Source organism: Oncorhynchus gorbuscha, linkage group LG08 (genome assembly GCF_021184085.1).
Source record: "Oncorhynchus gorbuscha isolate QuinsamMale2020 ecotype Even-year linkage group LG08, OgorEven_v1.0, whole genome shotgun sequence".
NCBI lineage: Eukaryota > Metazoa > Chordata > Actinopteri > Salmoniformes > Salmonidae > Oncorhynchus > Oncorhynchus gorbuscha.
In genome coordinates, this window is record NC_060180.1 from 15,645,696 (window position 1) to 15,671,569 (window position 25,874).

General features: G+C 42.7%; 1 protein-coding gene across 1 annotated transcript; it reads right to left on the reverse strand.

Moving 5' to 3' along the window:
- Window positions 1–3,228: 3,228 nt before the first annotated feature.
- On the reverse strand, window positions 3,229–5,406 carry LOC124040762 (interferon-induced protein with tetratricopeptide repeats 1-like). Its single transcript, XM_046357852.1, has 2 exons — window positions 5,270–5,406; window positions 3,229–5,135 (listed from the first exon to the last, which is right to left on the reverse strand). Exons 1-2 carry the CDS (start codon window positions 5,293–5,295, stop codon window positions 3,818–3,820), a joined length of 1,344 nt encoding a protein of 447 aa, XP_046213808.1. The 5' UTR covers window positions 5,296–5,406; the 3' UTR covers window positions 3,229–3,817.
- Window positions 5,407–25,874: the final 20,468 nt, after the last annotated feature.

Here is a 25,874-nt window from a genome sequence, read left to right on the forward strand (position 1 = left end):
TGAAAGGGCTGGTAACTGTGACAGCATGGAATTCAAAGGAGGCGATAGACAGATGGGTAAGGGGAGAAAGAGAGAATGACCACTTGGGAGAGATGAGGATCCCGGTGCCACCACCCCGCTGACCAGAAGCTCTCGGGGTGTGCGAGAACACGTGGGCGGACGAAGAGAGAGCAGTCGGAGTAGCAGTGTTATCTGTGGTGATCCATGTTTCCGTCAGTGCCAAGAAGTCGAGGGACTGGAGGGAGGCATAGGCTGAGATGAACTCTGCCTTGTTGGCCGCAGATCGGCAGTTCCAGAGGCTACCGGAGACCTGGAACTCCACGTGGGTCGTGCGCGCTGGGACCACCAGATTAGGGTGGCCGCGGCCACGCGGTGTGGAGCGTTTGTATGGTCTGTGCAGAGAGGAGAGAACAGGGATAGACAGACACATAGTTGACAGGCTACAGAAGAGGCTACGCTAATGCAAAGGAGATTAGAATGACAAGTGGACTACACGTCTCGAATGTTCAGAAAGTTAAGCTTACGTAGCAAGAATCTTATTGACTAAAATGATTAAAATGATACAGTACTGCTGAAGTAGGCTAGCTGGCAGTGGCTGCGTTGTTGACTTTGTAGGCTAGCTGGCAGTGGCTGCGTTGTTGACACTACAATAATCAGGTCGTTCCGTTGAGTGTAATAGTTTCTACAGTACTGCTATTCGGGGCTAGCTGGCTAGCTAGCAGTGTTGATTACGTTACGTTGCGTTAAAATAACGACAATAGCTGGCTAGCTAACCTAGAAAATCGCTCTAGACTACACAATTATCTTTGATACAAAGACGGCTATGTAGCTAGCTATGTAGCTAGCTACGATCAAACAAATCAAACCGTTGTACTGTAATGAAATGAAATGAAAATGTGATACTACCTGTGGAGCGAAGCGGGTTGTTGAGTTGAGTTCTATTCGGTAGACGTTGGCTAGCTGTTGGCTAGCTAGCAGTGTCTCCTACGTTAAGGACGACAAATAGCTGGCTAGCTAACCTCGGTAAATTAAGATAATCACTCTAAGACTACACACTCTAAACTACACAATTATCTTGGATACGAAGACAGCAAAGACAACTATGTAGCTAGCTAACACTACACTAATCAAGTCATTCAGTTGAGTGTAATAGTTTCTACAGTGCTGCTATTCGGTAGACGGTGGACGTTTGCTAGCTGGCTAGCTGCTGGGCAGATGGCAGTGTAGACTACGTTAGGACGACGAAATACAATAATTACGCAATTATCTTTGATACAAAGAAGGCTACGTAGCTAGGTAAGAAGAAATTGCTAAGATTAGACAAATCAAACCGTTGTACTATAATGAAATGTACTATAATATAATTTGTAAGTCGCTCTGGATAAGAGCGTCTGCTAAATGACTTAAATGTAATGTAAATGTAAATAATTAAATGTAATGAAATGTAAAGAAGAGTTATACTACCTGCGGACCGAAGTGGGGATGCGACCGCTCGCTCCAACACACACACACACACACACACACACACACACACACACACACACACACACACACACACACACACACACACACACACACACACACACACACACACACACACACACACACACACACACACACACACACACACACACATACAACACACACACACATTCCTGCTTCATAGATAGCAACCATAAGGGCAATAAAACTGGGGGTGGGGGGTCATAACCCTAACCCTAACCCTACTTCACACACTGGGACAGGCTGTTTGCTTCGCTGCTGCCTACAGACAAACCAGACACGTTTGATGTCGATGTGTTGGATGCTTCAAAAAGATGTGATACAGCATCAAGTGGTGTGACTGATGTAAGCCATGCACCAGTGTATGAGACTACACAAAGCTGTGTAAAAGACTATGAGGTAGAGTTCAGAGGAAAATGAGGAGGACCTTTTCTCTGACCCCACATGGACCACACCAGAAATGGACCTTTGAATGGGGCTCTACAAAGAGTTTGTGTCACCTATGTCAGTATTATGTTGTTAAATAGTGTTTGTTTTTAAAAAGTGCAATACTGTGAAGAAAAAAATGGAGAATCATGTGACCAATGGACTATTACTGTAGCTGCTTCAATACAATGAATGTATGTATATGTGTATATATGAGTGTATATATGGGTGCTTCTGCAACTTTGGCCACTTTGGCCGTGCAAACCTTCAGGAATTAAAACTTATTCAAACACCATTTTACCAGTATTGTACTTGTCTTTGATTTGTCTAGAAACTATATCTGATAATGCCTGCGATCGTATTATTCAGGAATGTATATATATTTGTCCCTTTTCCCAGACAGCCATAGACAAATGTCATTTCCATCACGTCATTACAGGATATACAATCGAAGAGTACGGGACAGAATGTATATTAACGAGCCCAGGGTTCACATATTCCTCACACTGGATTCACCTACTATGAATAGCTACACCACCAGAGACAGGAGAAGAGAGACGGAATGAGAATGTTATGTTTAAGGCCAGGACTTTTCCTTGACCGGACTTCAGCATGTCAGTCAATCAATGACAAATAGAGACACATGGGTGAATATATGGATGCTAAACTGGTTGTGATGCATGAGATGATGGAGAGTTATGGATTGTCTTCATTAAAACACCAGGTGGCGCCTTATAGACATGAAATCATTTTTTTGTCAAACCCTTTCGAGATAAGTAGTTGTCTGTATAAAACTGAAGGAGCAATGTTAAGTCAGTTAAGAACAAATCCTTATTTACAATGACGGCCTAGGAACAGTGGGTTAACTGCCTTGTTCGGGGGCAGAACAACAGCTTTTTACCTTGTCAGCTCGGGGAGTCAATCTAGTAATCTTTCGGTTACTGGCCCAACACTCTAACCGCAAGGCTACCTACCGCCCAAATGATACTGTGATTTCTGGTGCTACTTCGGAGAAGGTGATGTATTTTGATGCTAACTGACCATTGTCACATTTCATTCCCCATTGCTTTCCACTGAAACATTCTGTGCTGTATTGTGGTGTTCTGTCTCTGACTGTGTACCATGACCTTGTACCGTATGCATGACCTTCAGAGCCTTAATCAAACGCAGACCATAGCTGGTCATAGTCTATGTATTTTGTTGTACAATTTCAACTAGATATCCACAGCTATGCATTAAGAAATTGTAGTAACCTACTGGGATAGTGGTGTATTATAAAATAACTTGGAATTGTTTGCTGTTACTGTATTTATTTAATTAATGAACTCTTAACATACTACCTTCATTTTCACAAGAACTTACAAGATATTTGACAGTACAATATTACACATTACATACCTTTTCCAGGAACACAATCTATTGTGTCCAGTGTGAAGAAAATAAAAGCAATACGATCCTATTGCTCTGGATAGTCTGTCTGTGAGGCTATACAGGGTCTCTACTCTATAATGAAACATGTAAAATAACATAGTCGTTTGTCAACAGGACATTAGTCCAAAGTACATTTTTACAGACTCAATTCAAAATGTGGATTCCAGACAGATGTTTGTCATGTTGGCCTACATATTTATAAGTCTTTATTATCAGCATTGAATTTACTTTCAAGTGTTAGTATTGATGGTCATGCAATTGAGTGCAGACCTTTTTAATACTAAGGTATTCAGTTTCTTCTAAATCAAAATTTGTCCTAGATTGCCCTAAATTTATCCTAGTGGTGTTTGGTATAGTAAATACATTTTCTACATTAATCCATATTAAAAAGGTGATGCACATTTGACTGATTCAGCAGACAGTTCTACTTAATTCAAGCCTTTATTGGAAAAAAGGTTTAGAATTTGCCGACAGCACCTTCTCCATCAAGGCCATCCAGAAAGTTCACAATTTCCTTCGCTCTGTCACCTCCATTATGGACAATGGACAACAGAACATGAATACTGCTATCACGTTGGTCAGTGGGTAGCATAATCTCTACTGCCTTCTTGTGGAAATCAATTGACCTGGAAGCATCTTGTTTGGCATAAAACAGATGTTGGGCATACCAGTTGTAGATTTTTTGTAAATTCTGTGGTTCCATTCCTTCCCTATCAAGAAGCAGGTCCTCGAATATCTTATCTGCTCTATCAACTCTGCCAGATTCTTTGTACATGGCAGACAGTTCCAGTTTAGCTGCAAGGGATTTTGGGTAGAGTGTGATCAACTCTTCATAAAGGTTGACTGCATCTTCAATCAGAATATGCCTCATTGGGTTCCTTTTCTCTTCTTGAGAGAAAATCTTCCACTTGTAACACTTCCCAAGATGCCTTTTCAGCTGGCGTGAATCAGGGTGTCTGTCCAGGGTCCTTCTTGTCAGGTCAATGCTTGAATCGTGAGAGACGTAATCTCGTAAAAAATATAGCAAGATTCCAAATCCACCAAAGCTGTCCAAAGGCTTCTCTATCACTTCATTTGAGAGTTTACGTGCTTCCTCAACCTGGCCACTCTCTGCAAGCCTCTGCAGGTACATCACTGTGATGTACAAATCTTCTGGATCCAATTCTCTAGCAATCCGTAGGTGCTCCAACATCTCAGATCGCAGCTTCGGGGTAATGTTTTTATTTTCAACAGATTTATTAAACGCCACGGCATAACCGCTTCGCAGCACCTTGTTCTCAGGGTCCCCCTTTAAGGCCATCCGGAAGCAATCTAGTGCTTCTGCCTTCTTGCTTACATCAAACTTATTCAAAGTCCAGGCCTTTTCTCCCCACACTACACCTGGGCAGGGTGAGGGGTTGTCCTGCAGTAGTCTCCCCACCTTCTCCACATAGGTCTGGCTCTCTGTCAGCTCCCCTTGGTGATAGTGCACCCAGGCCAAGTTCCCATAGTGGACCACCAGACTTAGCTCCACGTCGTCTGGGCTGTTTAGGCGAATGGCCTCTTCAGCCTTCTTCAGGCATTGAAGAGCGTCCTCTGTGGAGCCCAAAGCGTGGTGTAGGTAAGCCAGGAAGTTGTATAGATAACCCGTCCAGGAACATTGAACCCCCTCGCTGCTGCTGATGTCAATCATGGATTCTCTGAGGCTTTGAAGTTTAGATGTGTTGTAGTCCAGCTTCCAGGTGAAGTGGCATTCTAAACCCTGCAGCCTAATTTTCAAGGAGTTCTGAGCCATTCTGGTTTTAAAAAAGACAGCAGTTCAATCAAAATAGTTTAGAACTAACAATACTTAAGAGAGATATTTCAGACCTGGATTATGAACCAATTACTTGTTGTTTATGTGTGAGTGAGAGAGAGAGAGATCACTTACTTCGTAGTTGGGCAAGAGAAAGCCATCTTGTGGCCTCGACAAAGAAAATGAGTGTCTATTTCACGACAAAGAAAATGAGTGTCTGATTAGATACCTCACTGACTATCCTGATTTTATAGTGTATGGACCAAATTATTATCTTCCAATGGGAGGGTTATGTGGTTATTGTCATAGTTTTGTTTCTAACAAATAGAGACTTAAGCAAATGGGTGTGTGCTCCACAAGACTCATGTTGAAACACGAAAGGGCCTTTTGCCACAAAGTTGGAAGCACAGAATTGTCTAGAATGTCATTGTATGCTGTTGCGTTAAGATTTCCCTTCACTTGAATTAAGGGGCCTGGCCGGAGCAATGACAAAAAGCCCCAGACCATTATTCCTCCTCCACCAAACTTTACCGTTGGCATTATGCATTCGGGCACGTATCGTTCTCCTAGCAAACCCTAGATTTGTCCGTCGGACTGCCAGATGGTGAAGCGGGATTCATCACTCCAGAGAACACATTTCCACTGCTCCAGAGTCTAATGATGGAATGATTTACACCACTCCAGCTGACGTTTGGCATTGCGCATGGTGATGTTAGGCTTGTGTGTGGGTGCTCGGCCATGGAGACCCATATCAGGAAGCTCTCTAGGAACAGTTATTGTGATGACATTGCTTCCAGAGGCAGTTTGGAACTCGGTAGTGAGTGTTGTAACCGATGACAGACAATTTGTACGTGCTAGGCGCTTCAGCACTCAGCATCCCCGTTCTGTGAGCTTGTGTTGCCTGCCACTTCGCAGCTGAGTCGTTGTTGCTCCTAGACGTTTCTACTTCACAATAACAGCACTTACAATTGACCGGGAAAGTGACTTGATGTTGATGCCTGTGTGCCAAAATGATTTAGTTGTAAAACGACAGTGACAAGTGTTTTGATAACGGTAATATTGTCAGAATTCTGCTTTTTACAACCATCATAATTGGTCACTTGGCAATAATGTTCCCAGACAGCACACATACATCTCACTGACATCGGCCCGGCCAATGTAGTATGGAGAGCGTTTGCACATTGGCAAAAATGTCGCCAAGACGTCGGCATTAGATTGCATTCGCCTTCAGGCGCTGTTTGGACAATGCATGTCAAAGCTGCATGCTGTCTAGCTCTCTACAGACAACATTAAAAATACCTTTATTTGAGGTCGGATCCAACAGCAAATAATGTTTCACTACACGATTTGAAATACTCATTACCAAATGAGTGTTAACATCGAAATTTGAATGGAAAATATATAAAAGACTATTAGCAAAATTACACTGGCAATAATGAAACACAATATGCTTTTCATTTAGCAGAGACTATTTTACAGAGGTGGGTGCATACATTTTCATACTGGTCCCCCATGGGAATTGAACCCTCAGCCCTGGTTTTGCAAGCACCATGCTGTACCAACTGAGCTAAGTGGGACTATAATAGACTCTAAGGGATTTTGTTTGTAAATGAAAATAAAAGGTTCAAGTTCATGTTTATCAGGCTACTGCTATACAATCAAGTTCTTAAAAGAACTCCAGCATAAAGATAGAAACAAGGAACAGAGAAATTGAAACTTCACATGTAACAAAAATATATCTTATGCAGATGGCGTCCAGTTAGCTCGATAAAGATGGAATTTAGGTTTTATTACAGTCTAATTGATTTTTGCAATGAATGTGTGATGAATATATTTACAAAAAAATGATAACATTTGAGCCAAGTGGTGTCCTGTTGTCAGAAAATGCGTTTGAATTAATTCATTTAAGCTTATAGGCTTTATACATCTTTTCTGGTAAAAGTATTGCCAACCATGACCCGTAGATGTTTGACTGTCCATGGGTAGGCTATGCATAAAATATGTGAAATGTGGCCCCAGCAGGATGAGGAATGAATTATGCATTCAGAGAAGACAGCATTGTTACACTCGGCCCCCTACACAATCTATGGCCAACTGTGATGCTGAGCAGCCATGTGACCATTTTATTTTTTATTTTTTATTTTATTTTACCTTTATTTAACCAGGCAAGTCAGTTAAGAACACATTCTTATTTTCAATGACGGCCTGGGAACAGTGGGTAACTGCCTGTTCAGGGGCAGAACGACAGATTTGTACCTTGTCAGCTCAGGGGTTTGAACTCACAACCTTCCGGTTACTAGTCCAACGCTCTAACCACTAGGCTATGCTGCCGTGTGCATGTATTTCGACCTCCCACACTCACAGCTGCCCTCTTGCCAACCTTCTAAATGGACCCGATCTACTAATTATATACCGCTGTCAGGCCGACGTAGGTGAGATGTATGTGTGCTGTCTGGGTTGCATACAACATTGCATACGTTTGAAACAAATGTTGATTTTTGTCCATTAAACACAATCAAAGTTAACTTAAGTCCTAGATGCCTTCAATTTCCCAACTTTAAGCATGCCCAATTTTAGGGATTTTTGTTTCTTTTTATGTGATGTTGCGCTTCAAACGAATAACTTGAAATAACATGATGTAGCTAATTCAATAATCGAAATACATGTATTTATTGGACTAGTGGTTTTAAGTATTTAGGCATATCATGTGAAATAGGCCTCATGCAACATAATTGTCAAAAGCGCAAGAGACACTGTTGCACTGTCTACATTATTTATGGATTGATCATGTACCAAAACATTATGTTAGCAACTCCAATGCAGTTGCATGTGGCGCAGGAACCATTGACTCACTGCATTTTTCTATTATAATGACACCTGCTATTAACTCAACTGGTTAGGGCAGCTCATTCAGTGATGCCAACTTAGCAATTTTGTTGCTAGATTTAGCAACTTTTCAGACTACCCTGGCAACTTTCTTTTCAAACAGCACCTAGCAACAAATTTAGCTACTTAAAAATGTATTTTGAACTTTTAGCAACTTTTGAAAAGTGACTCAAATGCTAAACTGCACACATTTTCCCTCTAAATGACACAAAAACGATTTTCTCTGTCACACACTCAGTCACAACACATGTGCCTGGTAGCAAAAGTGCATTGTGAGTGATGTCAGCAGCAGGCGCTCAGCTCGTGCACAGGCAGCAGCAGGCCAGCAATGATTTCAGCAAATTGCAAATCATTGTTGGCTGACTGCAGCAGCAGTAGTACGGGTTCGACGAGCCAAACCCAATATAGTTGGTCACGAATGTGAGAACTTGAACAGAACTTACAACATCAATCAACATGTCTCAATCAAAATTGTACAGCCAGAAGTATAGAAAAGAGTGGGAGTCTGTACCTGAACAAATGTTAAATCATAGTTTTTGCCGAGATGGCCAGTCAATTTGAGTAATGTTATTGTTTATTCAACATAATGACGCAGTTTTACGCAATGACATCACAACGTCATTTAGCAACTTTTAGCAACAAATCAACCTGCCTCTAGCAACTTACCCTGAAAATTAGTTGGCAACACTGAGTTCATTAGATCCTAAGTATCTGTCTCCTAAGTGGGACTCTTATGAATAAAGAGGTTTCCTTCATAGTTTTTATTTTTACCCATAAGAGTAGGAGTAAAATGTTTATTCTCAGCACATATCTCTCTCTGAATGACCTTCTTGATCCAAATCAGTCAGGTTTCAAGAATAGTCATTCAACTGAGACTGCTCTCCTCTGTATCACGGAGGCGCTCCGCACTGCTAAAGCTAACTCTCTCCCCTCTGCTCTCATCCTTCTAGATCTATCGGCTGCCTTCGATACTGTGAACCATCAGATCCTCCTCTCCACCCTCTCCGAGTTGGGCATCTCCGGCGCGGCCCACGCTTGGATTGCGTCCTACCTGACAGGTCGCTCCTACCAGGTGGCGTGGCGAGAATCTGTCTCCTCACCACGCGCTCTCACCACTGGTGTCCCCCAGGGCTCTGTTCTAGGCCCTCTCCTATTCTCGCTATACACCAAGTCACTTGGCTCTGTCATAACCTCACATGGTCTCTCCTATCATTGCTATGTAGACGACACACAACTAATCTTCTCCTTTCCCCCTTCTGATGACCAGGTGGCGAATCGCATCTCTGCATGTCTGGCAGACATATCAGTGTGGATGACGGATCACCACCTCAAGCTGAACCTCTGCAAGACGGAGCTGCTCTTCCTCCCGGGGAAGGACTGCCCGTTCCATGATCTCGCCATCACGGTTGACAACTCCATTGTGTCCTCCTCCCAGAGAGCTAAGAACCTTGGCGTGATCCTGGACAACACCCTGTCGTTCTCAACTAACATCAAGGCGGTGGCCCGTTCCTGTAGGTTCATGCTCTACAACATCCGCAGAGTACGACCCTGCCTCACACAGGAAGCGGCGCAGGTCCTAATCCAGGCACTTGTCATCTCCCGTCTGGATTACTGCAACTCACTGTTGGCTGGGCTCCCTGCCTGTGCCATTAAACCCCTTCAACTCATCCAGAATGCCGCAGCCCGTCTGGTGTTCAACCTTCCCAAGTTCTCTCACGTCACCCCGCTCCTCCGTTCTCTCCACTGGCTTCCAGTTGAAGCTCGCATCCGCTACAAGACCATGGTGCTTGCCTACGGAGCTGTGAGGGGAACGGCACCTCAGTACCTCCAGGCTCTGATCAGGCCCTACACCCAAACAAGGGCACTGCGTTCATCCACCTCTGGCCTGCTCGCCTCCCTACCACTGAGGAAGTACAGTTCCCGCTCAGCCCAGTCAAAACTGTTCGCTGCTCTGGCCCCCCAATGGTGGAACAAACTCCCTCACGACGCCAGGACAGCGGAGTCAATCACCACCTTCCGGAGACACCTGAAACCCCATCTCTTTAAGGAATACCTAGGATAGGATAAGTAATCCCTCTCACCCCCCCTTTAAGATTTAGATGCACTATTGTAAAGTGACTGTTCCACTGGATGTCATAAGGTGAATGCACCAATTTGTACGTCGCTCTGGATAAGAGCGTCTGCTAAATGACTTAAATGTAAAATGTAAATGTAACATGCAACAAATGTTCTACTCTGGGACGCTTTTTGGATAAGGGCTCTGGTCCCCCCTGATCATACGATAGTGTGATCATACTCCTACTCTGAAATGCTTTGGCGCTAGAGTATGAATAGCAGTCTTCAAAATCCTCCATATTCTTATTGCGTCTCTCACAGGTTTTATGAGATGGTCCTATTGCTTGAGTGATTTATATAGTTTGGCTCAACCAAAGTGCACTGCGAGCGACAAGTGCTCATTAGTCTCATTTCAAAAAATAAAATACATGTCTTCTCTTATTCCCACTGAGCTCAAGAAGTGGACGGAATGCATGTTTGAGGATCCAACAGTGAAAGCCACCATGTACCCCAATGAGACCTACTGTACAAGGCCTGTACAAGGCCAAAGGTCGAATGAAAATCCAATTTTGACTATTGCCTGTAGATACATGGCACGATGGTAATTCACCCTTAACTGTCCAGTTTTCCCATTCTAAAATGATTTCTTATATATCCTGCATTGTCGGAACTAGAAGCACAAGCATTTCGCTACACTCGCATTAACATCTGCTAACCATGTGTATGTGACAAATAAAATTGGATTTGATTTGATTTGATTTGTGTAATTAGGGCATCAGCTGAAGATGTCAACTTAGTTGTGCAGCTGTTGATCTCATAGGAAACTTTTCTGCATCTGCATTACCTCATTTTCACCACCAGTCCTGACATAAACCTACACCGTACTTGGACAGGTCTGTGAATAGAGGGTGGAGCACTGCCATGTAATAATATCTCTTTGTAGAATTGGTTATTCTACTGTCTTGCCTGCCACATTGTCAAGTCCTATCTTGTATGTCCACGCATAGCTAAATCAACGTAATGACTAACAACACAAGTAATAGACAGTCCTTCAAAATGGAAGCAGCCTTCAACATTAATGAATAGTTTTCATTGGCATTAATGCAAATAAAAACATACATTGTTAAAATTACATTCTGTGGTAAAATAGGCAAGTTAAAATGGGTATGAGAGATACTGGCAATACTACAAAACATACAACTTTTTTTAAATAAAAGGAACAAACATTTACACAAATTTTAACTAGTGCATTCCAATCTTCTATCTTCAACCATACATTTCTATTTGACATTTAATTATACATTGACCCAAGACTGAACTTAAACAGAGGGGAATAGTTTCCTTCAATTATACTGAACAAAAATATACTATTACAGTTCATATAAGGAAATCAGACAAGTGAAATAAATTCCTTAGCCCCTAATGTATGGATTCCACATGACTGGGCAGGGGTGCAGGCATGGGTGGGCCTGGCTCCCAAGTGGGTGGGACATAAGGGCTTTATTAGAGACAGAAATACTCCTCAGTTTCATCAGCTGTCCTGGTGGCTGATCTCAGACGATCCCGTAGGTGAAGAAGCTGGATGTGAAAGTCCTTGGGCTGGCATGGTTACACGTGGTTTCAAGGCTGTTTGGATGTACTGCCAAATTCTATAAACAATGTTGGAGGAGGCTTAAGGTAGAGAAATGAACATTCAATTCATTTCAAAACAGCTCTGGTGGACATTCTTGCAGTAAGCATGCCAATTGCACACTTCTTCAAAATTGGAATCATCTGTGGCATTGTTGTTTGACACAACTGCACATTTTAGAGTGGCCTTTTATGGTCCCCAGCACAAGGTGCACCTCTGTAATGACCATGTTTTTGATATGCCACACCTGTTAGGTTTTAATGTGGTCCTGTGTGTAGCTGGTGTATAGAGTCAGGAGCAGGACAGCAGAAATGAGTAAACAACGTACTTTACTCAAAAATACAAGGCAAATATACGAGCCCACAAATAACGGTTTACAAAGAACAATCACTCACAAACAAACATGGGGAACAGAGGGTTAAATGATAAACAGGTAATTGGGTGAGTGAAACCAGGTGTGTAAGACTAAGACAAAACAAATGGAAAATGAAAAGTGGATCGGCGGTGGCTAGAAGGCCGATGACGTCGACCGCCGAACGCTGCCCGAACAAGGAGAGGGACCAACTTAGGCTGAAGTCGTGACACAGGTGGGTGGATTATCTTGGCAAATGAGAAACGATCACTAACAGGGATATAAACAAATGTGTGCACACAATTTGAGAGAAATACGTGTTTTGTGCTTATGGAACATTTCTGGGGTATTTTATTTCAGCTCATGAAACATGAGACCAATGCTTTACATGTTGCGTTTATATTTTGTTCAGAATATTTGGCAATTCCTCTGCAAACTGCAATAGTGGCCAAGCATATGATACAAAATATGCCCCATAAAGTTGTGGTGGGTTTTGTCTGTTCTTTGAAATTTCCTTCATGACAAAGACTATAGTGAGGTATGAAAGTTATGGAGCCAGGAAAAATATAATTCAGAGTAACATTTTACCTTGCTAACACTTCAAATCTTTTCTCACATTACTTAATTCACTTGGCTATTTGTATTTTCCATAATCTACAGTTCAACAAACAATCTAGGCCTGCAACAACAAGAGATGACAAGTGGTGTTCTCTATTCAAAGCACTGACATTTGTCTTTAGAATCAAGACAAATGACTGATAACAGCTAAAGTCTAAATTATTTTTCAACACCAAAAGGCCACACTTACGACTCTACAGTAGCCTACCCTACATCCCTAGCCCTTGATCATGACTCTCAGTTGCATTACATTACACATAAGAGTCATTGGACGAAGGCATCTTCCTTAGGGGGGGGGGGGTTTGTTAAGGGCTGCTACACTCTGTCTGAACATTAACCCCCATTGCTTGCGGAACGGTTTTGGAAGCATGAGGACCTTCTTTATCTTTCATATCGGCAAAAAACTAAACAGATTAAATTGATCAACTTTATATGTTTAGGGTTCCCACGCGGCCATATTTCCATGTCACAGCGCTTGTTTGTGGAAAACAGATGGAAGACAGAGTGGACTGGCAGAATCTAAGCGATAGAGGTGAGAGAGGCATAACAGGAGAGATGGCTGCTAAGATGGCGGACAGGAAAAAAAGGAGGAAAATGGGATGTGAGTAAATATGGAGTGGGGAAATGCACAAGCCTTCTGAAAGAAAAAAAAAGTTTAACATGTCTTGAGGGAATATGGAATGGAGGAATTCACAAAACCTATGGAAGAGCTAACAGACGGAAATTGAACGCAACGAGAGTGAGAATGAATTAACTGCGGTGGCAGTGATAAACACCGAGAAAGAGCTGAGTGTAGAGTGAAGCAGTGTGGTGAGGAAGGTTGGCGTCCAGTGCAAAACGAGGGACATGTGCTCCAGTAGTTCAGAGATGGAACCTGGCGAGAGTGAGGATGAAGTACCAGCGGTGAGGACCGCCCAGTTCATGCCTCAACCCAATGACCATAAGTATTATTATTAGTATGATCCTGGCCCAGTGGGATTGAGATTTCTGGAGAGAATCTATTCTTGTATTCTGGCTGATTCATGTGTGGTATGTGGTTGGGTAGAGAAGAGAATCTGTTGAATCTGTGAAAGTAACTTGAAGTGGACCCGTGATGATTTATTGTGTTTCTTCCGTCCAGTGGGAGAGGGTGCTCCGGACCAACCAACAAGGACTGGGACTTGCTTCCCTCTCCCTCTCCGGAGCAGGGAGCCATTGAAAGGAGTGATAACGGGGGGAGCACCTAGCGTCTTCTGGGTTAGGCGAGGGCTTGGCCGGCCGGGATGTCCTTGTCCCATCGCGCTCTAGCAACTCCTGTGGCGGGCTGGGCGCATGCACTCCTGTGGCGGGCTGGGCGCATCCAGGTGTATGGCGTTTCCTCTAACACATTGGTGCGACTGGCTTCCGGGTGAAGCAGGCATTGTGTTAAGAAGCAGTGCGGCTCGGCTGGGTCGTGTTTCAGAGGATGGACGGCTCTCGACTAAGAAGTAACGTTAGCTCCTTCATTTACATTTATATTTAAGTCATTTAGCAGACGCTCTTATCCAGAGCGACTTACAAATTGGTGCATTCACCTTATGACATCGAGTGGAACAGTCACTTTACAATAGTGCATCTAAATCTTAAAGGGGGGGGGGTGAGAGGGATTACTTATCCTATCCTAGGTATTCCTTAAAGAGATGGGGTTTCAGGTGTCTCCGGAAGGTGGTGATTGACTCCGCTGTCCTGGCGTCGTGAGGGAGTTTGTTCCACCATTGGGGGGGCCAGAGCAGCGAACAGTTTTGACTGGGCTGAGCGGGAGCTGTACTTCCTCAGTGGTAGGGAGGCGAGCAGGCCAGAGGTGGATGAACGCAGTGCCCTTGTTTGGGTGTAGGGCCTGATCAGAGCCTGGAGGTACTGAGGTGCGTCTACATAGCAATGATAGGAGAGACCATGTGAGGTTATGACAGAGCCAAGTGACTTGGTGTATAGCGAGAATAGGAGAGGGCCTAGAACAGAGCCCTGGGGGGACACCAGTGGTGAGAGCGCGTGGTGAGGAGACAGATTCTCGCCACGCCACCTGGTAGGAGCGACCTGTCAGGTAGGACGCAATCCAAGCGTGGGCCGCGCCGGAGATGCCCAACTCGGAGAGAGTGGAGAGGAGGATCTGATGGTTCACAGTATCGAAGGCAGCCGATAGATCTAGAAGGATGAGAGCAGAGGAGAGAGAGTTAGCTTTAGCAGTGCGGAGCGCCTCCGTGATACAGAGGAGAGCAGTCTCAGTTGAATGACTAGTCTTGAAACCTGACTGATTTGGATCAAGAAGGTCATTCAGAGAGAGATAGCGGGAGAGCTGGCCAAGGACGGCACGTTCAAGAGTTTTGGAGAGAAAAGAAAGAAGGGATACTGGTCTGTAATTGTTGACATCGGAGGGATCGAGTGTAGGTTTTTTCAGAAGGGGTGCAACTCTCGCTCTCTTGAAGACGGAAGGGACGTAGCCAGCGGTCAGGGATGAGTTGATGAGCGAGGTGAGGTAAGGGAGAAGGTCTCCGGAAATGGTCTGGAGACCATTATAGGACCTTCAGTCCTATATTGGGCTCCTTACAACCCATAACTTACAGGGGTCCAAACAAAATACACTGACTCAATTGAAAACAATTCAACAATTCTACAATTATTTTTTGCATGAAATAGGAACTGCCTACAACCATACACCATTAGCAAAGCAATTACTGGTAATTAAGTGTTTTGTTATTGTTTAAAAGATACTTCAAACTAGCCCATACGCCAATGAAGGATGGACATTTATGATGACACTGCAATTTGGACCACTGACGACTAGCACTGCCGGACCTGACGATGAGTCATAAAGTTCCAACTTGAAATAATGTAAGATGTTGCTTTAAACGTAGACATAATACATTGAGCCTATCAAAACCAGCTATCTATTAAAAAAGTTGCAATTTACCCATTTTCTATTGTAACAATCCATGGTTTAATTGTGGATTCCTGCAATAACTCAACAAAACGAGAAGTTTTTTCCATTAATAATGTTTAGGCCAATGAATGAACGAGAACACTCGAACTGAAGCCGAAATAAAAGATGATCAACTGAATGATACATTTTATGATACATTGCATTTTGAAGAACTATTTAAAATCAAACGTTTAAACATAATTCATTCTTCTGCGATTGCAATTCTTCAAGACCAACAGGAGCTTGTTTAGAACTGACGATAAGCTTTCGCATTTCCTTCTCCATTGATGGGGTTTGATGGCGGTTGGCACCCAATGTTAATGGTGCATTACTGTCACCAGCTGGACGGGGTATTGAAAGAGAAAATAAAAACATTTATTGTGGAAAAAACACTTCAACAAACAAAACGCATCCCACTTATTCAATCACAGTCCATTTCAGAATGCATCCCTACACAGGCTCAAAGTCCTGTGAGGATTGAAAATTCACCGATCAGATTTATTGCAAGGCCTCGGCTGTTAAATCATGAATATCCCAAAAACTATAATCTGCATTCACAATGATTCCAATTTTCTCAGACTTCTTCTCAGCTTGTGCTGTACAGTTTATAACCATTGAAATAAATAATACAATGTCCACCTTTTTAACATGTAACATTTCATGATCCCTTGTTTAATGAGAAACTAGTGTGGCTCTACTACCATTGTTTCTTCACCGCCATTTGCTCCTTCCACTCTTCTCTCCGCTTCCAGATAGGAGACACTCTGGACACCCCTTACTCTTTCCACCTCTGTCTCTTTCACCCTAAAAGGGCACTCCAGGAATTCGGACGCATGTTCACCACGACAATTGCAGCATTTTACTTCATCTGGCATATGATACTCTTCCCGTCTACACGCATTTGACACAAGACCAAAACTTCTGCATTAATGACACTGAAAGGGTTTGTGCACAAAAACTCATGAATCCTGACTTTATATGAGAAGGGAAACACTCTTCATTAAAGAACACTAGTATGGATGAAGTAAATGTATTTTCTCCATCCACCATACGGGTCAGTCAAGGTGCAACAACCACTCCATCTACAGTATGTCTTCAGTTATATCATCTGCCTTTACTTCTTACGTAACCCCAGAAATAACCCTCTTGATAGGTAGGCACCCTGCTTCTGAAAAAAATCCATACAGGAACATTCCACCGATTATCTTTTTAATAAGGATTAAAACATGCTTCTTCTGCTTGGTAAACACACAAAATGTCTAAATATGACCACTTCTTGTGTCTCTCACCAACAACACTTTCCTCCAAAATATACCAGATTTTCCTTATCCTTCCGACTAAAATCTAGTCTAGGGTTTCCTAGTTTCCACCACAACTCTACCTATTTTGTTTCAGTTCTTCGCCACTGTAACCCACTTATTCTCACGATCTGTGCTATTATCTTCACCCGACTCACTAGCAGTTTCAAACAAAACCAAATTTCCCACAATCTCGTCAAATCCTTGGTATTACCTGACTAGCTTTACCCATAGTCGGAACTAGTTTTCCCCCATTGAGATAGCTAGAGGGCTCTTGTGCCCAAATTTCAGCATGGGCAGCGCCATTAAGAACTTTCACCATTTTACAGTAGTCAACTGGGTTAACAAAGAAAGTAGTCAACTTGGTGGGACTTCCTATCGATTAAGGAAGGATCACATGATCAGTGTTGCCAACTAATTTTCAGGGTAAGTTGCTCGAGGCAGGTTGATTTGTTGCTAAAAGTTGCTAAATGACGTTGTGATGTCATTGCGTGATAACGTAAAACTGCATCATTATGTAGAATAAACCATCTTGGCAAAACATATGATTTGACAATTGTTCAGGTACAGACTCCCACTCTCTTCTGTACTTCTGGCTGTACGATTTTGATTGAGACATGTTGATTGATGTTGTAAGTTCTGTTCAAGATCAAACATTCATGACCAACTACACTGCTCAAAAACATAAAGGGAACACTTAAACAACACAAAGTAACTCCAAGTCAGTCACACTTCTGTGAAATCAAACTGTCCACTTAGGAAGCAACACTGATTGACAATAAATTGCACATGCTGTTGTGCAAATGGAATAGACAACAGGTGGAAATTATAGGCAATTAGCAAGACACCTCCAATAAAGGAGTGGTTCTGCAGGTGGTGACCACAGACCACTTCTCAGTTCCTATGCTTCCTGGCTGATGTTTTGGTCACTTTGAATGCTGGCGGTGCTTTCACTCTAGTAGTAGCATGAGACGGAGTCTACAACCCACACAAGTGGCTCAGGTAGTGCAGATCATCCAGGATGGCACATCAATGCGAGCTGTGGCAAGAAGGTTTGCTGTGCCTGTCAGCGTAGTGTCCAGAGCATGGCGGCGCTACCAGGAGACAGGCCAGTACAGGGTGGCATCTCTTTAGGGGGCCGCACAGCCCTCCATGTGCTCGCCAGAGGTAGCCTGACTGCCATTAGGTACCGAGATGAGATCCTCAGACCCCTTGTGAGACCATATGCTGGTGCGGTTGGCCCTGGGTTCCTCCTAATGCAAGACAATGCTAGACCTCATGTGGCTGGAGTGTGTCAGCAGTTCCTGCAAGAGGACGGCATTGATGCTATGGACTGGCCCGCCTGTTCCCCAGATCTGAATCCAATTGAGCACATTTGGGACATCATGTCTCGCTCGATCCACCAACGCCACGTTGCTCCACAGACTGTTCAGGAGATGTCGGATGCTTTAGTCCAGGTCTGGGAGGAGATCCCTCAGGAGACCATCTGCCACCTCATCAGGAGCATGCCCAGGCATTGTAGGGAGGTCATACAGGCACGTGGAGGCCACACACACTACTGAGCCTCATTTTGACTTGTTTTAAGGACATTACATCAAAGTTGGATCAGCCTGTAGTGTGTTTTTCCACTTTAATTTTGAGTGTGACTCCAAATCCAGACCTCCATGGGTTGATACATTTGATTTCCATTGATCATTTCTGTGTGATTTTGTTGTCAGCACATTCAACTATGTAAAGAAAAAAGTATTTAATAAGAATATTTCATTCATTCAGATCTAGGATGTGTTATTTTAGTGTCCCCTTAATTTTTTTGAGCAGTGTATATTCATTGGGTCTGGCTTGTCGAACCTGTACTACTGCTGCTGCAGTCAGCCAACAATGATTTGCAATTTGCTGAAATTGCTGCTGGCCTGCTGCTGCCTGTGCACGAGCTGAGCGCCTGCTGCTGACATCACTCACAATGCACTTTTGCAGCCAGGCACGTGTGTTGTGACTGAGTGTGAGGGAAAATGTGTGCATTTTAGCGTTTGAGTCACTTTTCAAAAGTTGCTAAAAGTTCTAAATACATTTTTTAAAGTAGCAAAATTTGTTGCTAGGTGCTGTTTGAAAAGAAAAGTTGCCAGAGTAGTCTGAAAAGTTGCTAAATCTAGCAACAAAATTGCTAAATTGGCATCACTGTACGTGATTACATCCGGGTCACCAGAAGGGATATTCCAATGAATTATACTGGTGAGCAAACATTCCATAACTGGATATGGCAGTAAATTACAAACCTTAGCTTTATACCTTTTCAAACAACCCACTCTAGGTGGCAGAATGCTCCCTTTCAGTCTGTTTGCCAACTCCTAGAAGAAGTAGAAGAAGAATATTGACTACTTCAAAATGAAAATGGCCTCAATTGCGCTTTAGCTAATAGTCAATGTATTAAGCCTTAAAAATGCTACTTGATATCCACAACTCCATTTAGAAATTCTAGTTATCTACATGGGATAGTGATGTACATTGTAAAATTACTTTGCCTTGTTTCTGTTACTGTATTAATTGAATTAATGATATGTAAATAGAATAGAATAGAATAGAATATCTTTATTTCCCCATGAACTTACAAGGTATTATACAGAATCTTACACATTTAACAGATTTTCTAGAAACAGAATCAATTGTTCCCACTGTGCAGAAAACAAAAACAAACACAGATCGTCAGTCTGTGAGGCTATAATGGGTTTCTCTACTTTATAATGCAAGAATTAAGAGAATCATTAGTTTGTCTACAATCGTCCGCAGTATGCCTTTACAGACACAATATGAAAATAATAATAATAATAATAATAATAAATAATTGCTTTTCAGAGAGACACCAGGGATTGTAACATACTCTGCTTCATGAAAACATGGCTCTCTCGAGATATACTGTCTGACTCTGTAAAGCCAGTTGGGTTCCCAGTACATCGCGCCGACAGGAACAAACATCTCTCCGGGAAGCAGAAGGGTGGAGGTATATGTTTTATGATTAACGACTTATGTTTTAATTGATATCATACAGCAAATCAAGACATTCTGTTCACCTGATCTAGAATATCTCACAATCAAATGCCGACCGTACTATCTCCGAAAGAGTTTTCGTCAATAATAGCCACAGCGGTCTATATCCCCTCCAAGCAGATACCATGGTGGCCCTCAAAGAACTTCAATGGACTTAATGCAAACTGGACACCACATATCGTGAGGCTGCATTTATTATAGCTGGGAATTTTAACAAAGCAAATTTGAGGGAAAGGTTGCCTAAATTCTATCAACATATTGATTGCTGTACTCGTGCTGCTAAAACCCTCGACCATTGCTATACTACCTTCCAGAATGCATATAAGGCCCTCCCCCGCCCTGCATTCGGCAAATCCGAACACGATTCCATCTTGCTTCTCCCCTCCTATAGGCAGAAACTCAAACAGGAAGCACCCGTGGTGAGGACTATTCAACTCTGGTCTGACCAATCGAAATCCACTCTTCAAGAATGTTTTGATCACGTGGACTAGGATATGTTCAGAGTAGCTTCATAAAATAATATTGACACATTAGCCACTTGAATTGTTTGTAAATATTGCATCACACATCTCATATGTATATAATGTACTCTATACTATGTCACTGTATATTAGCCGCTCTGACATATACAGTTAGTCAGAAGTTTACATACACTTCAGTTGGAGTCATTAAATACGATGAATTAATTTATCAGGAAGTGCATAGGAGATGTTGTACCCACTGTGACTATTAAAACCTACCCCAACCAGAAACCGTAGATAGATGGGAGCATTAATAGAATGTTTACATACCCTACATTACTCATCTCATATGTGTCACGAACCGGCTCAAAGCCCGTAACAAAGGGAGACACGTGGAGATAAGGAGTAACAAAATATATATTTATTAAAGCAACTAAGGAAAATATACAATGGTGTGTGTAATCAGTAATCAGTAGTGTAAGTGAGTGTTTTGCATGCATGAATGTGATAGGGTGATGAAAGGTGCCAAAGCAAACAAACAAAAGGCCACCAAGAACCACAACACAATCTACAAAGGTGTCTGCATGGAGAGAGTCTCTTCCATGAATGTGGAAGAGGTCTATTTATCCTGGGACACACCTGGCCCAGGTGTTTCCCATGTAGCTGACGACCCTCCCAACTCCGCCCACCGACATCCTAATAAGAAAACAAGAACAAAGACAGAATACGGCAGACAGAGTGGGAGGGTCGTCACATATGTATATGTATATACTGTACCCTATATCATCTACTGCATCTTTATGTAATACATGTATCACTAGCCACTTTAAACTATGCCACTTTGTTTACATACCCCACATTACTCATCTCATATGTATATACTGTACTCGATACCATCTACTGCATCTTACCTATGCCGTTCTGTACCATCACTCATTCATATATCTTTATGTACACATTCTTTATCCCTTTACACTTGTGTGTATAAGGTAGTAGTTTTGGAATTGTTAGGTTAGATTACTCATTGGTTATTACTGCATTGTTGGAACTAGAAGCACAAGCATTTCGCTACACTCGCATTAACATCTGCTAACCATGTGTATGTGACAAATACATTTGATTTGATTTGATTTGCGCAAAACTGAAAGCGCAAACCACAACATTTAACCAGGGCAAGAAGACTGGGAATATGGAAGAATACACACAGTGTAGTTATTCCCTCCACAAAGCAATCAAGCAGGCTAAACGTCAATATAGGGACAAAGTTGAGTCCAGTTTAACGGCTCAAACACGAGACGCATGTGGCAGTGTCTACAGACAACCACGGATTATAAAAGGAAAAAAAGCCAAAGTTTTGCTTCCAGACAGGCTGAACACCTTCTTCGCTCGCTTTGAGGATAATACAGTGCCACTGACGGGGAACGCTATCAAGGACTGTAGGCTGTCCTTCTCCGTGGCCAACACACGTAAGACATTTAAGCGTGTTAACCCTCGCAAGGCTGCCAGCCCAGAAGGTATCCATAGCCGCATCCTCAGAGCATGCGCAGACCAGCTGGCTGATGTGTTCACAGATATATTCAATCTCACCCTATCCCAGTCTGTTGTCCCCACATGCTTCAAGATGGCCACCATTGTCCCTATACCTATGAAAGCAAAGGTCATTTAACTAAATGACTATCGCCCCTTAGTGCTCACCTCTGTCATAATGAAGTGCTTTTAGAGACAAGACAAGGATTATAACGCCTCCACCTCACCCGCCACCCTAGACTCACTTCAATTTGCTTACCGCCTCAAAAGATCCACAGACGATGCAATCGCCACCACACTGTACACTACCCTGTCCCATCTGGACAAGAGGCATACCTATCTAAGAATGCTGTTCATTGACTATAGCTCAGCATTCAACACCATAGTACCCTCCAAGCTCATCATCAAGCTCGAAGCCCTGGGTCAGAACAAAGGCCCTGTGCAACTGGGTCCTGGACTTCCTGACGGGTCGCCCCCAGGTGGTGAAGGTAGGAAACAACACATTTTCTTCGCTGAATCTCAACACTGGGGCCCCACAACAGTGTATGCTCAGCCTACTCCTGTACTCCCTGTTCACCCATGACTGCATGGCCAAGTACGCCTCCAACTCAATCATCAAGTTTGCAGATGACACAATAGTACTAGGCTTTATTACCAACAACGATGAGACAGCCTACAGGGAGGAGGTGAGGGCTCTGGGAGTGTGGTGCCAGGAAAATAACCTCACACTCAACGTCAACAAAACAAAGGAAATGATCGTAGACTTCAGGAAACAGCAGAGGGAGCATCCCCCTATCCACATCGATGGGACTGCAGTGGAGATGGTGGAAAGCTTCAAGTTCCACGGTGTACACATCACTGGCAAACTGAAATGGTCCACCCACACAGACAGTGTGGTGAAGAAGGCGCAACAACGCCTCTTCAACCTCAGGAGGCTGAAGAAATGTGGCTTAACACCTAAAACCATAACAAACTTTTACAGATGCACAATTGAGAGCATCACAACCTGGTGTGGCAACTGCACCGCCCAAGACCGCAAAACTCTCCAGAGGGTGGTGTGGTCTGCCCAATGCATTACCAGAGGCAAACTTCCCACCCTCCTGGATTCATACAGCAACCAATGCCATAGGAAGGCCAAAAAGATCATCAAGGACATCAACCACCCGAGCCACTGCCTATTCACTCTGCTATCGTCCAGATGGCGAGGTCCGTACAGGTGCATCAAAGCTTGGACCGAGAGACTGGAAAACAGCTTCTCAAGGACATCGGACTGCTAAATAGCCATCACTAGCTGCCTATAGACATCTACTTTGTGCATGACACAAGTAATATTTCCAACAATTGTTTACAGACAGATCATTTCACTTACAATTCACTGTATCACAATTCCAGTTGGTCAGAAGTTTACATATGCTAAGTTGACTTTGCCTTTAAACAGCTTGGAAAATTCCAGAAAATAAGGTCATGGCTAGAAGCTTCTGATAAGCTAATTGACATCATTTGAGTCAATTGGAGGTGTACCTGTAGATGTATTTCAAGGCCTATCTTGAAACTCAGTGTCTCTTTGCTTAACATCATGGGAAAAAATAAATCAGTCCAGACCTCAGACAAATAATTGTAGACTTCCACGAGTCTGGTTCATCCTTAGGAGCAATTTCCAAATGCCTGAAGGTACCACATTCATCTGTACAAACAATAGTACGCTGGTATAAACACTCAGCTGTCAAACCGCTCACGAAGGAGACACCTTCTGTCTCCTAGAGATGAAGGTACTTTGGTGCGAAAAGTGCAAATCAATCACAGAACAACAGCACAGGACCTTGTGCAGATGCTGGAGGAAACAGGTACAAAAGTATCTATATCCACAGTAAAAACGAGTCCTATATCGATATATCCTGAAAGGCCACTCAGCAAGGAAGAAGCCACTGCTCCAAAACCGCCATAAAAAAGCCAGACTACGGTTTGCAACTGCACATGGGGACAAAGATAGTACTTTTTGGAGCAATGTCATCTGGTCTGATGAAACAAAAATAGAACTGTTTGGCCATAATGACCATCATTATGTTTGGAGGAAAAAGGGAGAGGCTTGCAAGCCGATGAACACCATCCCAACCGTGAAGCACAGAGGTGGCAGCATCATGTTGTGGGGTTGCTTTGCTGCAAGAGGGACTGGTAGATGTCCTAACCGACTTGCCAAAACTATAGTTTGTTCACAAGAAATGTGTGGAGTGGTTGAAAAACAAGTTTTAATGACTTCAACCTACGTGTATGTAAACTTCCGACTTCAACTGTATATTCTTAATCCATTCCTTACTTAGATTTACGTGTATTTTGGGTTCATGTTGTGAAACTGTTAGATATTACTTGTTAGATATTACTGCACTGTTGGAGCTAGAGGCACAAGTATTATGCTACACCAGCTATAACAGCTCAACACCTGTATGTGACCAATTATTTGATTTTGAAAATATTGATCGCAGACAAATTTTTGTCATGTTTTCAGGAATTAGAATACTTTACCACCAGCCTTGAATTTACTTTAATATGTTTGTATGGATGATCATGCATCTCTCAACAATTCCAGTAGCTAAAACTGTGCCCAGACACTTTTTAATATGAAAGTATTTTGTTTTTACTAAATATTTGTTGTCTCTAGATTGTCCTAGATACTAGATAGTTCTGGTTAATTCAAGCCTTTATTGTAAAAAAGGAATAGAACTGGCCAACGGTACCCTCTCCATCTAGGTCATTGAGAAAGTCCACAATTTCCAAAGCTGCTCCTCCATTACGAACAAGTGACAACAAACCACGGTTTCTGTTGTCACGGTGTTAAGTAAGGTCATTTCTGCTGCCTTCTTGTGGAAAATAATTGATATAGAAGTATCTTGTTTGGCATGAAACAGATGATGGGCATACCAGTTGAAGAGCTTTTTAAAAAACAAACAGTTCAATCAAAAATAGTTTAGAACTAAGTTAGTTCAATTAACAATGCCTAAGTGAGTGAGTGAGGGATAGATTGAGAGAGAAACACACTTAGGGAAAGAAAGCCACCTCATGATCTCTGTGTTTAATGAGCAAATGAGTGTCTGATTAGATACCTCACTGACTTCTGTCCTGATTTTATGCTGTGTGGACCACATCCTTATCTTCCAATGGGCTGTTATTGCCTCAAGTGTTACAGATTTATTTCTAGCCATGATTTAGTTTCTAGCAAATAGAGACTAAAGCTAATGGGTGTGTGCCGCATTTAAGAGCGCATGAAAGTTATGTTAGGGGAGAGAGGTGAACCGAGAGGTTTGAAGTGGGCCCAAAATATGAAGTCTCCAGCAGGTGGCGTTGTTTTGCCCCGCTCTGTTTCTTCCATTACGGATAGTGGACGGAACAACACGAATACTGCTCTCACGTCGGTCAGTGGGTAGCATCATTTCTGCTGCCTTGTGGAAATGAATTGACCTGGAAGCATCTTGTTTGGCATAAAACAGATGTTGGAAATAGCAGTTGAAAAATCTTTTGTAAATCCTCTATATTATCTGCTCAATCAACACTGCCAGATTCTTGGTACATGCCAGACAGTTTCAGTTTTACTGCAAAGGGTTGTGGGTAGAGTGCGACCACCTCTTCATGAAGGTTGACTTAATTTTGGATGCTGAACTGGTGGTGATGCATGAGACAGTGGGAAGTGATCCATTGTCTTTATTAAAACACTAGGTGGCGACGAATACACATCTAATCCTGTTTTTCCTCTGACAAAAACTGAAGAGGAGGCATTCCTGAACAAAATCAAGGAGCTCAATGGGTGTGTAGTGTAATCTGTATTTCAATAATGTCACATACCTTAGAATTTAAAACATTAGTGAAATACTGCACAGTACTGTTGGCCAATCTTTCTCAGCAGCAATGATACTGTGATTGCTGGAGCAACTTCTGAGAAGGTGA